At 41.3% G+C, this 12761-nt stretch overlaps 3 protein-coding genes across 4 annotated transcripts; 2 read left to right on the top strand and 1 right to left on the bottom strand.

Moving 5' to 3' along the window:
* Window positions 1-3140: 3140 nt before the first annotated feature.
* Window positions 3141-4286, top strand: npy7r (neuropeptide Y receptor Y7; the record flags this gene model as incomplete). Its single annotated transcript, XM_084469047.1, has 1 exon — window positions 3141-4286. The coding sequence occupies one exon, from the start codon at window positions 3141-3143 to the stop codon at window positions 4284-4286; it is 1146 nt and encodes a 381-aa protein (XP_084325173.1).
* A 1949-nt stretch (window positions 4287-6235) lies between these two features.
* Window positions 6236-8124, top strand: prelid1a (PRELI domain containing 1a). Its single transcript, XM_084469995.1, has 6 exons — window positions 6236-6325; window positions 6678-6788; window positions 6991-7216; window positions 7342-7455; window positions 7729-7807; window positions 7928-8124. Exons 2-6 carry the CDS (start codon window positions 6697-6699, stop codon window positions 8047-8049), a joined length of 633 nt encoding a protein of 210 aa, XP_084326121.1. The 5' UTR covers window positions 6236-6325; window positions 6678-6696; the 3' UTR covers window positions 8050-8124.
* A 785-nt stretch (window positions 8125-8909) lies between these two features.
* On the bottom strand, window positions 8910-12670 carry mxd3 (MAX dimerization protein 3). Of its 2 annotated transcripts, none has more exons than XM_084469811.1 (6): window positions 12531-12670; window positions 11801-11903; window positions 11614-11643; window positions 11315-11429; window positions 10804-10969; window positions 8910-10624 (listed from the first exon to the last, which is right to left on the bottom strand). In XM_084469811.1, the coding sequence occupies exons 1-6, from the start codon at window positions 12598-12600 to the stop codon at window positions 10506-10508; spliced, it is 603 nt and encodes a 200-aa protein (XP_084325937.1). In that variant the 5' UTR covers window positions 12601-12670; the 3' UTR covers window positions 8910-10505. The 2 variants fall into 2 exon arrangements, with proteins under 2 accessions (XP_084325937.1, XP_084325938.1); XM_084469812.1 differs by having other exon boundaries at window positions 8910-10621.
* Between the last annotated feature and the right edge of the window lie 91 nt (window positions 12671-12761).

The raw sequence follows: 12761 nt of genomic DNA, 5'->3' as shown, positions 1-12761 counted from the left end.
GTGGTCCCAGTTCCCACCTGGGGGCTCCCTATCCCTGCTAAGTTGATCAGTGGTATTGGCTGGACAAGGAAATGTTGGATGAAAGAGAGCAGATCCTGAGTGTTGACGCCCTAAAGCCTTCGGGTCTTTCATCAAATGCAATGCGATCGCCTGTGATTCAATCCGAAGAGTAACACGTTCATGTGTGTGAATCAGTCAAACCATACGTGTCCCGTCCAAACCAATGAGCTAAAGGTCCCTCTCAAAGGCCCTCCACAACCCATGACATTCATTTTTAAATCACAGTTGGGAATAGGCACGTATTCATATGCAATTAGGGCCCGACACTAAGAGTTGCTCTTATCATCTGTACCTTGTACTCTGAGGGTGAGTCAGAGAGGTTCTCATGAATAAGCCCATAATTGGAAAGTAGTTGTGGTTGATGATATGGTAATGTCTGAGGGCCACCGAAAAAGAACACCTAAAATCTGTTCCGTTTCCATTGACCATAAAGAGCAGGCTTCGGTTTCCCCCCCCACCCCCAAACAGAAAGTTGAACACTGTGAAATGTTTGCTTGTTAGTCCCAATGTCCAACATGCACTTTGTAGAAATAGATTTAAAGCTGGCTCTCTGAGTTGGTTAGAAAGAGCTGCATCGGGATCTTCACTGATTTGTCATAAAAGGAAAAGGACTCAGTGGACTGGAGGGTGTTGTCGTGGTGATAAGAATATTAGACAAGTAGATGTGCTGCTTGAGATCTTACACATTATAAGGCAACAGAGAAAGATGGACATGGCAACGCATAGTCTAAATAGCCTATACACTACAGACACAAGATGTAAAGGAACCACACTAAAGTAACTGGGTAACACCTTACAATAAGGATACGTTAATAAACCATTCATTTATTTAATAATCTAACTAATTTAATAATAAGTTAATGCATAATACATAGTATGATTTATCATTAGCATATGGGCTAAGGTTAGTGGGTTAAGGTTAGGGTAATGGTTGACTTTTATATGAACACCATTAGTAAACATAAAAACCATTAGTAAATGGTTAGACCATTGGTTAACTGTTAATTAACTGTTAGTCAATGCTTATTACTACATTAACTAAGGTTAATTAATATGTAATGAACGTAGCTTTAATGTAAAGTGTTAGCACTAACTGTGATTTCATGAATGCCATGATTTCCGTGATCACTGAGCCTCGCATCCTCACCAGCATCCTCTCGGTGCCATAGACCTAACGCAAGAGCGCGATCTTACCAAAATGTGCACTCCACACACTTTGGGAGGAGCTAAGGGGTCGTTCCCTCTTGTTTCGCACCTTGCGAAAGTCGAGGTCCTTTGAAAAGGGAAATATAGTGCGAAAAGGTGAGTTATTGAATACACGGGATGGATGCAATAAATGCGGAAAGACCGACCGCGCTTGCCAGTTGCTTTGGAACCCTTCTGTCATCGGCTTGGTGATTGACTGTCCGTCCGTGCGCGACCGTGTGAATGCGTAGTCTATAGGTAGTATGGCGTGCGTAATTTTGATGTGGTAGAAGCTGGCGGTGAATATTGGTCCGGATCACTTAATGTATGGTATACTACTTGGCTGAAAGACCCAGTTTAAGACGCATATGTACTTTGTCACAGGAATGTAATAGCTTGCATGCAGAATTATGGGTTGAAAGTGCAACATCAATTAAATCTGGACAAATTACGCATCGACCTGACACCGGCAACTCCACTGACATCACTTCACATTCGCGCAAGAAAGACACGCAGAATTTATGTCAATTTTTACCACAATTGGGAAGCAACAATTTGTCTTGGAAGGACTCAACTTATCTTGGTTTATTTCTCAATGGCACGGACTGACTTCAAGTAACATGTTAGTCGGATGGCTTTATGAATCCACGTTTTTCATCTACATCGCAGGCTGCTGGATGACCCTTAATATAACTGAGTTACTCGGTGTGTTTCACCTTTGACTAATGTGGAAATACCGGTAAGTGCCATGGCAGGTCAAATGACAGTGACATGCTATAATTTTTGCTATGATCATTAAATCCCTATGGTATTAATATGTCTTCATTTGCGGGCCATTGAATGGCTCTGTTTAATGACATGTCCACTTTGAGACGTCATCTCCATTGCATGCAGTGATGAAGTGTGCAGCAATGTAAAAGGCTTTGGATTTTCAATATTTCTTAATCAAATATATCAATACCCATCATTGTATTTATTTGACCACATTCATTATATTTGAGAACTTAATTCCCCTGGTTAAAGCTAAACAGCAGACAAATCAAACAAATCTAATAATGGGATATATTATTCCATGTTGTTTTCTCAATGCAGTCATACAAAACATAGGCAACCGAGGCTGATTATATGATGTATTCAAGGAGATCTTTGCAAGTTTTCTCCAGCTTTTGTATTCTCAGGACAAAGCTGTCAAAATGCCACAACAATGAGCAAAGAGCGAGGTAGTCTTAAAAACGACCTTCCTGTGACTTGGATTGTCAGACAGATACAGATAAAGGCTTTGTACCTTTGTTAAGAAGAAGACTCCATATTTTAATCACCATTGTGTGATACTGGTATCGTTGATTATAATGTTTGCAACTGCATGCTTTGTTTGCCTTTGAAAGGGCACAGGTGGTTATTAAGGCAGAAAAAGGACAACAAACAGTTTTAGCATAAAGTGACTCATCTCTCAAGACAAGTGTCCAAAGAGAGATGACATAAGTACGTATGTGCGTACATGAACTTTTCCAATCCAATATCGCTTTCTTAATAAGGAAACGCATCAGCGACCTTCCATTTATTTTTAATTTAATACATTTTCTGATCTAAATTCTTGATGCTTACAGCCAAAGCGGGCTAAACTGTAAATGTGGCTTTGGAGACAGATGATAACCATCTGCTCTTATTTAATTGCTCTTCATATAATAAAAATGGGATAATGCTATGCAATTGAAGAGCTAAAATAGGTTTCTTCTCCCCATGTTACACCTCCCTGGGAACGTGGCTATAATTACAGCTAATTTGGCTCATCAATTACGGCACTTTCTGTCTCTCTGATACACCGTCAGGATGACGAATAATCATTGCCTTGCTTTTGATCCTTAGGAGTGTGACCAGCTGAGAACCAGGCATCAATGAACATGAGTCCCACAGACTCATCCAACGGCACGGGGGAGGGGGCGGCCACGGAGGGGGCCACGGAGACTGTGAGCTACCACTGGATACCGGTTCCGGGTAACTCCAGCATAGACTTCCACAGACCTGATTTCGGCTCAGACATCACCAAACACCTGGGGGTCCAGATCGTCCTGATCCTGGCCTACTCTCTCATCATCCTCCTGGGGCTGCTGGGGAACTCGCTGGTCGTCTACATGATCATCCGCTACAAGAACATGCGCACTGTCACCAACTTCTTCATTGCCAACCTGGCCCTGGCCGACCTCCTGGTGGACACCGTGTGCCTGCCCTTCACCCTGGTCTACACGCTGCTGGACGAGTGGAAGTTTGGCGCCGTCCTGTGCCACATGGTGCCCTATGCCCAGGCGCTCAGCGTGCACGTGTCCATCCTGACCATGGCCATCATCGCGCTGGAGCGCTACCGCTGCATCGTCTTCCACCTGGGCCAGCGGCTCACCTGGCGCACCAGCTTCCTCATCATGGCCCTCACCTGGGCCATCTCGGCCGTGCTGGCCGCGCCTCTAGCCATCTTCCGGGAGTACCGCTACGAGGAGATCCCCTCCATCGACCTGCGCATCGCCGTGTGCTCCGAGAAGTGGCCGCACGGCACGGGCCGCGACGGCGTCATCTACAGCCTGGCCATGCTGCTGCTGCAGTTCATCCTGCCGCTGGCCGTCATCAGCTACGCCTACGTCTGCATCTGGCTGAAGCTCAAGAACCACGTGAGCCCGGCCAGCCACAGCGAGAGCATCCGCCGCCGCAGGAAGACCACCAAGATGCTGGCCCTGGTGGTGGTGGTGTTCGCCACGTGCTGGCTGCCCTTCCACGTGTTCCAGCTGGCCAGTGATCTGGACCTGGTGCTGCGCTTCAAGGAGTACAAGCTCATCTACACACTGTTCCACATCGTGGCCATGTGCTCCACCTTCACCAACCCGGTGCTGTACGGCTGGATGAACAAGAACTACAGGAACGGCTTCCTCATGGTGTTCCGGTGCGCGGACAAGCCGGAGAGCTTCCACACAGAGGGCTCCTTCAGGACGCGGTCACTGAGGCGGCTCACTATGAGCGGCCGTCACTGCGCCCACCATCCCACCCCGGTGTGAGGGTCCGAAGCATTGGGCCGTTCCCCACCGTTGTAAAGGAAACACAGACCTCATGGCATTTTGTGATTTTCAGTTCGTCCGCAAAAATATACGACCGTGACATTTGTTCTGAATACCTCGATGTTAACGTCTAACATCTTGCATGTGTATATTTTTGAATGCTGCATTCTTTGTACAAAAAATGTATTAATCTGTGAAATATGTGAAATATGATGTATGCTATTCTTTTTATTTTTTTAAGGATTAAGGGGACATTTAATCATATAAGTTGTGTTTATACATGTCCATAAGAGGCTTTAACACTGTGTGGACCGACTGCAGTGGACATGAATTATTTGTGTATGGAAAAACGAAACACCTTCTGTTCTGTTGTACTGTATTTACTGTATACTGTTGTATATACTGTTGATGTATTTTCAACTATGACAACACAATAATGAACCAAACAGTAATGTGTCATGGGGGAACAAAGAGCTCTCAATGCCACTATCAGCAAACTATGTAAAAAACACATTTGTATTCAATGACAACCAAGTAATGACATGCAAGTATTGACTCATTGTTGTAGTATGTGTCTTTGTTTGTGTAATTGAGAACCATCAAATTAGTAGTAGGTTCTTTATATTTCATGTCGGTCAACAGTATGCCAAAATGTATATGAAGTTTGCGTACAAAAATATTAAATATATATATTAAAAAATGAACGTGTCCTATTGAACATTTTGGGTTGCTTAGATTGTTAAGGTTGCCAGTGTCTTCTTGCATATTGCAACATCATTTCCATGCACCTTGACAGTTACCCACAAAGAAAAGAACGTCCCTTTCAGTGTTTTTTTCACTAACTGCAGTTGGATTGATTGTAATGAATTAATATTCTTGCTAGAATAAATTACCCGCTAATACTGTGGTACATTATAAATGTTCATGTTTTGAGCTGTCTGCGGGACAACATACATTTAACCGTATAATTGGATACATAAATTTTACTGTTCTGTATAATGAAAGTAATTGAAAATAGAAACAGTGCAGTAATGCTTGTCGATATACAAGAGAACAAACTTCCAAGAGGACGTTTGCCTATTATTTTCATTAAGTCTGCTTTGCTGAGTGGAATGTTTGTTGAGTGAAATTGATAAATAGACTAATAATAACTAAGGTAGGCCTGCATTAGTTGGAAGCAACTGAAGTTTAGCTTAAATACTTGTAGGCCTTATATATAATATTTTAAATATAATAAGATGGTAATGTCTTGAGTTAAGTTAAATAACTTGGAGTATTACCATTCTTGGCCTACCTCTACCACCATAACTAACTTCAAACACTCAAACATTCAAACACAAGGCCATTCATAGTGCCTTAAAAATGAACTTATCACATGCTAAAACATTATGAGTACATATATTTTAAGATAATAAAACAATAAAATATACGTTTTTTTAATCAAATAAATAATTGTTTTTTTTTTATATAAGATGCAGAAAATAAATGGAGTGCAGATTTTTTTATTTTTTATTAAATGCAGCAGCAAAACTAAAATGTGTTTTGCCCTGATTTAAAAGAAAACTTTTAGGCAGACCTCCCATATTCTGGAAGTTTGTTCCAGATCTGTGGTGCATACAAACAAAAAGCTGCTTCACCGGGCTTGGTTCGAACTATAGGTACAGTGAGCAGGCCTGCGCCTGACAGCTCTCTTGGGCTCATAACACACAAGCAGGAAGTATATGTTATGTCTGGCATCTTAATGCCAAAAAATATTTTATAGTACTTTAAATTAATATCATACAACGATCTACAATTAAATAAATAAATGAATAAATATATAAATAAATCCATTACTTTTTCTACGGCTCACTAATATACTTTGTCCTGTGCTGACCTCTAGTGCTCACCATGAGCACTAGAGGTCTTTGCAGCCTCGTTCAACACCGGATATGTCGTTGAATTTGACCTTTTCCGCTGTTCACGTCTGACATGTAGCTATTCACATTTTTGCTATCTAACGGAGATTCGTTTACTTTTTGTTTTGAATGGTTTTACAGGTAAGTTTTGATTAACATTACCGTCGTCGTAATCGACAGTGATACAGCATCGTTTATATATGGATAAATACATGTAATCCTACGATTCATTCATAATGATGAGTTAGGTCTAGCCATGGCTAACGAGGAAGCTACCGTCCTGTTACCATACTGCCTCGACGTTCAACTTTGACACCATTCATGACTCCTGGTGCTAGTCATGTGTTGGCCCTAATGCAGATCGGGCTCAGCTCTTTCACTAAAGATTCAGAGTTAGAATGACATTTTTAAGCTTTTTATGAAGCTTTTTCCTGAGCATTTAAAGAAGAGCAGAATGTGGTTTGTCAACCACATTCCTTCTTTATCTCTACAGATTTCTACCAGAGGGCACGATGGTGAAGTACTTCTGCTGTGCAGGCCTTCTGAAATGTACATGGGACCAAGCTTGCGTTGCATACTGGCAACGCTATCCCAACCCCTACAGGTAATACTGCAAATATAGCTCACTCTTCTGATCTTTGTTGTTACCTTCTCAACTCACACACACACACACACACACACACACACACACACACACACACACACACACACACACACACACACACACACACACAGGCAAACGATGTGCAGTGTAACGTTACATATAGAATTCTTGTAATTTATGCGTTTTTCCTCCTCCAATACAGTAACCACGTTTTAACGGAAGATATCATTTTCCGAGAGGTTACGCCAAACAACTGCCTCATTTCCAGACGTCTGATGACCAAAACTAGCAGGGCGCCTCGCTGGATGGAGCGGTACCTCCCCAAACACATGTCCAGCTTGGCTTACGTCATGGAGGACTCCATAGTGGACCCTCAGAAAAGGACCATGACCACCTTAACTTGGAACATTACCCATGCCCGCCTCATGGTACCAATCGACTTTGATTAGCGCTACTAAGAAAATGTTGCTTTGACTATGGAGACCTGCATAACTGTGGCTTCTGTGTGTCTTTAACCTTGTTTTCCTTTGTTTGCTTTCCCCACCTGCCCCAGTCTGTTGAGGAGCGGTGCGTGTATGGGATTAATTCTGAGAACAGCAACTGGACGGAAATAAAGAGAGAGGCTTGGATCTCCTCTAAGGTCTATGGGCTTTCCAGAGCTATTCAGGTCAGTGCACTTGAAGGAGAGATCTGCACTAGTGTAGGTAGGGCGAAGGGCAAACATACTATTGGTTTTTACTTATACAATGACTTATTCTGTTATAATTATAGTTACTATAGTTATAACGATAAATATCATAGTTTTAAAGTTAATTAGGTTAACTAGGTATTAGGTATTGGTTATCATTTGACTTAATGAGATATGAGGTATGTGTGTTACACACATGCTATTGTTTGAGATGTTTGCTTTTTCTGATTTCATACAACTCTATTGTTTCAGGAATTCGGCCTTGCACGATTTAAGACCAGTGCAACAAAGACCATGAAAGGCTTTGAATATATCTTGGCCAAAATGCAAGGTACAATGTTGTATGTGTATCAATGCTTATGTAATAAATTGAAAAGTAGAAAAGAAAGATTGGGTGGCACTTCATTCGCCACGGAAAAATGCAAACAGTCTTTCATGTTGACTCTCGCAGGTGAAACTCCATCGAGAACCTTGGCGGAAACCGCTACAGAACGGGCAAGGGGGACGGCGCTGGCCGCTAAGGAGAAAGCTAAAGACCTTGCCTCTCAAGCCCAAAAGAAACAATATGTCTGATATCTGGCAGAAAAGTTACTGCTCCCACCCCCCATAGTCCAAATAAGTATTGGGGGGGAGAGAGGGGAGGAGGATTTGTTCTAGGCAAACACCTCCAGAAGGCTGCCTCTTTAAGGACGGTTGGACCATGACAGCTAGAGCTGTATTCCCATTTCCTGTCCCCTAGTTACTTCTCTCTACATTCTTGACATCAAAGGTCTTCGTGTTGCTTAGATACGAACATCACATCGATTTTGAATGTTATAATGGAACCCCAAAATGTATGATTTTGACGTGTAATGCTTACTCGCGCTTAACAGCATTTTACATACACACTTAAATTACTTTTAATTTATATACATTTACAATCTTGTTTTTGTTTGTATATAGTTTTTATCTATACAGTCATTGTTTTGTTATATTTAATCTTAAGTTAACTTGATTCAGCTTTCCATGCAAAAAAGATTTTTCCTTGCTTCAAATTGAAGTGTGATAACGCCTCCACATAATGGTTAAGCATCCTGATTCCAATCACACAAGTACGGTCTTTGAATCAAGTCTATGGACTCACATAAGTACCCAAATGTGTGATGGACCAGAATGCAGAAAATGTCTCTTTGCCTAATAGATGTTATCATATGAAAATAGGTACCTTGTTTACAACTATCACAGCTAATACATACACATGTACATGTATGCTCTTGCTCCTGCAATTGCTTGGTAATGTCAATAAATATAAATTTTGCTATTAACTTATGCTTTGTGCTTCAATTAAACTAATATTGCAAGCTTTATCAGTTGGTGGTTTACAACAGTCAAATGCATTCAGGGTAAATATATAAAATATTTATTCATTTAAAAAGAGTACACTGGTATAAAAATGCTACATTATATTACTGGAAGGAGACAGATGAATTAATGCATACATAAGTTACAAGAAAATAAGGCATCTTGCATATATTATCCGGAAGCCAGCTGCTTCAAAATATTCAATGTAAAAGTAAAGGATACACATACTTGTAATACAGCAAAAATTGCATAAGAATTACAGGTAGCATTCTCTATCCTGACATTGAGTCTACTGCATGCATAATAAAACGTCATGAAAAATGCATTTGCATTTAAGAGCACAATTGTTATAATGGAACAGTTTAAATACAAACACAATTTCACTGTTCACATTTGCAATCACTTAAGCAATCATTGTTCAGACTTACACCTACAATCCGTAATGTCTACGCCACACTGTGGTTATTCAGAGTATGACAAGTATAGAAGCGTTGGTCTAAAACATTACTCGCCACTCCACCTGCACAAAACTTGTCCCCTACACTAAACTGGCCATCAAGATTCTGGTCTACCTCAAAATAAATTAGGTAAGGTCCTGCTTGTCGTCAACAAGAATGTTGTTGGATAAATAAGTTAAAAAAGATTCGGTCATTTAAGAGTTGAACATACATTATTGTCCAGAGGGTAATGGGAGTGGACACAGATTAGCATTGTGTGAAGTTATGCTAGACCAACTGTCACTTCTTAAAGCTCTTAATATACGCAATCGTTCAAGGTGTTCCCGTGTTATATAGACGGAATCAGTAACTTATTAGCATATTGAAGACAACGAGTGAGGCGTCCACGGTCCGCCTGACTGATAGAGTGGAGTGGCTGGTATCTATCTATCTATCTGTGCATCAATTCCGGATTGTAGGAATAAGGTGCAACTGACCTAATATCGTTTTGACAACACGTTGTTCCCTAGGAAGATCATGCATTACAATTACTTTGTTGCCTGGTAGAAAATGTGCAAACATGACCAGTTGCCTCTCTATAATCAAAAAACCCTCAACCCTTTTAAGGAAAAAAAACAAGTGCAATGGTTGGATGCTCTGTGCAACAAGGAAAATAATAAAATACATGAGATAATTACATTAATACAAAAATAAATGTTACTGTACGAGTGTTTACATGACTTAATTCCTGAATTTTAAGCTTCTTAGTGCTGACAAATTGTTTGAGTAGTAGACGAAACCATAAAGCTGGATCAAATGTAAAAAAAAATACTGTATTTCAAAATATTGTTAAATAACCCTTTTCGATTATGGAGTCCTACGCATTGTGTGGATTGAGTTCTTGAGTGAGGTGGGAACAGGTTCACTCTCCATGCTATTCCTCTCAGCTCAGTAAAACGGCTCGTCAGTGCAAATGGACAGTGAGTTTGTGGAACACTAGCTCCATTCAGCTTGTAGCCGGACCCTTTACGACCGATCTGGAAAGTTGAATTTTGAGTCACCAGCACTGGTGAAAAGATGAAGTATAAGTTTGGCTGCACAGTTTCACATAAATGTCCAATCTCTCCCTCTCTTGTCCTATGTTCTTTCTGAGACCGTCTGGAATGTAGTTATGTTTTTTTGCTTCTTCTTCTTCTTTCTCGCCTTGTCAGATAGAATGATAGAAAAGGTTTACCACAGCCAGTGCTGCCGTCATAGCCAGTCTTTATCCGAGCTGGAGTAACAGTGGTCAACATCAGTGTGTGTAATACTGAGTCCATCAGAGGAGACGCATTCAAAAACAATGCTTTCCACGTCAACCTCCACGTCTTCTGCAACAAGAAAACCACAAAGACCAACCAGTTGAATAACAAGCTATAGCTGAAATGAACGTGTAGCACCCGAAATTTAAATCCACCCAAGATTTGCTTCGGGTTAAGCCAATACAAAAACAAAACATTTGCCTAAAGTAACATTCAAATCAAAGTGAAACCGATGAAGGTCCTCTTACCCCTGTCAGAGTCGGACCTCTCGGAGGACACCACAGAGCCCAGGCTGTCGTTCCTGGTCCTCTCGCTGCCCCTCTGCAGCTGGTCCAGCCGGCCTCGCAGCTCCCTATGCTCCCATTGCAGACGGTCCTTCAGGTGCTGGGCGCGCTCGTCCTGCTGCTGCAGCTTCTGAAACGCGACAAAAACAAACAAAACAAACCACCAAAACGAATTAAGAGATGAAACCATGTTTCAGACACATAAGATAATCGCAATACAAAACCAAAATAATTAAGATCAGAACTACTGCTGCACGTTATAACTACTATATAGATCTACTCATGTACACACATACACACAATACATCTAATTAAATAGACTAAGGCAAAGACAACTAAACTAAAGCCAAAATATGCATGACCATGCCTATCAGAAGGTGTGCATGGGGGTGCCAAAACAAGAGGCGGCACAGTGAAGTAACAGAGCCAGCGTGACAAGTGCCACAAGGTTCTACGCTCCTACTGTTCTCCTTACCTTAATGTGAAGCTGTGCCCGTCGGAGCAGGTTCAGCGTGGTGTTCCTCACAGAGTCCGTGGACAGGGGGACCTGCTCCTTGAGCTGATCCAGATGGAATCTCAGTTGAGCTCGCCTGCACAAAAATAGGTAATCGATTAAGTCTCCACCAAACAATGTATTCCTACCTCAAGTATGTTAACATTGTGAACGGTTGTAAATTTTTAACATTGTACAAGAAGAAATATGTCAAAGCACTGGTTTAATGTTAATACATATAATAGGACCGCCGTTACTGTGAAGTATTTAATGTGTATTACCTGTTTTTCTCCAGCTCGTTGTGAACTAGCCTGTGATTAAAAATAAATAACATTTTAGTAATAAGAACAGATCGATTAATGCTTTTGAGGAGTGTGAGAAGACTTAGCAAACGAAAGTAACAAGCAAACAAAAAGATCAGGTTTTGGAACCACACCCTTTTTGACATAGTATCTGTTGTGTAATCACCTATTGCCACCAGGACCCGATAGCTTCTTGTTTTTCTGTCTGTTTCTCTTGTCCGAATCTTCTGTACTGGGAGGAAGTACTGAAGCATACCCGTGCTCTGCTTCTGTAGAATCAAAGTGTCCCATACAAACACCCAAACGCTGAATCGATGGGAAAACAAAACACATTTAACGCTCTGCAACTACGCTAAGTTCACTATTCCGTCGTTGTTATTATTTTTGGGCTCCAAATGACACGATTATTCGGAATACTGCTATAACAGAGCTATGGTGCTGTCATCATCCTCAGCCTGATGTTTTTGTTGTACGATTTTGGCGCCATCCTTCATAAACTGTTCCCAACATTGCTGAATTCAGCTTAAACAAAAAAAACGAAACAAAGATTTAATGTACGGTCGACGGGGCGAAAGAAGTGTTATAATGCGACGCGTTGTTTAAGAACATCCATTCATTCTCTGATAAGCGCTCGGCGGTGCACCCGAGTTTCAAATGGTCCAGAATTGGCGCGGTAGAGTACAATGATGTGCCCGGTATGTAGGTCACTACAGTCAAAGCGAAGATATCGACCGAAGACACAAAACTCGCATATTCCATGCAGTAAGTTGCCGCACACATTTAACCCCATGCATAGTAATTCATAGTTGCATTGTTTTTAATTTTCATTTGTTGTTTTTACAACTAAACACATTTCGCTTCCTTATAAAATGACAGCTGACAGTCAATGTACTGACCTCTTTCTCTTCTTTCCAAAAACTCTGCCGCCTGAAGCAGAACCTGGATGTTGCAGATGGTCGCTTCCATTTCTTAGGATGAAAATCTACAAGGTGCACAAACAAAAGTAAGATTATGTTGTGGAAGAACAGAGCACAGGTCCTACCAGCAGCTATTAATGCTACGTCTGCAGTTCAACAAACCAAACTCAGACATACGCCACGTAAAAAACGTCACTGTGAAGCCTCCTC

Source organism: Micromesistius poutassou (assembly GCF_964030765.1).
Source record: "Micromesistius poutassou genome assembly, chromosome: 6".
In the NCBI taxonomy this organism is placed as follows: Eukaryota; Metazoa; Chordata; class Actinopteri; order Gadiformes; family Gadidae; genus Micromesistius; species Micromesistius poutassou.
This window is presented reverse-complemented; position numbering and strand designations above follow the sequence as displayed.

Bases quoted from the DNA above. Each gene is read 5' to 3' on its own strand.
- prelid1a (XM_084469995.1), top strand. From the start codon at position 6,697: ATGGTGAAGTACTTCTGCTGTGCAGGCCTTCTGAAATGTACATGGGAC. The intron at 6,789-6,990 runs GTAATACTGCAA...CCTCCAATACAG, and splicing joins CGCTATCCCAACCCCTACAG to TAACCACGTTTTAACGGAAG. The intron at 7,808-7,927 runs GTACAATGTTGT...TGACTCTCGCAG, and splicing joins TATCTTGGCCAAAATGCAAG to GTGAAACTCCATCGAGAACC.
- mxd3 (XM_084469811.1), bottom strand. From the start codon at position 12,600: ATGGAAGCGACCATCTGCAACATCCAGGTTCTGCTTCAGGCGGCAGAG. The intron at 11,644-11,800 runs GTGATTACACAA...TTTTAATCACAG, and splicing joins TCGGGTCCTGGTGGCAATAG to GCTAGTTCACAACGAGCTGG. The intron at 10,625-10,803 runs GTAAGAGGACCT...TTCTTGTTGCAG, and splicing joins GAGGTCCGACTCTGACAGGG to AAGACGTGGAGGTTGACGTG.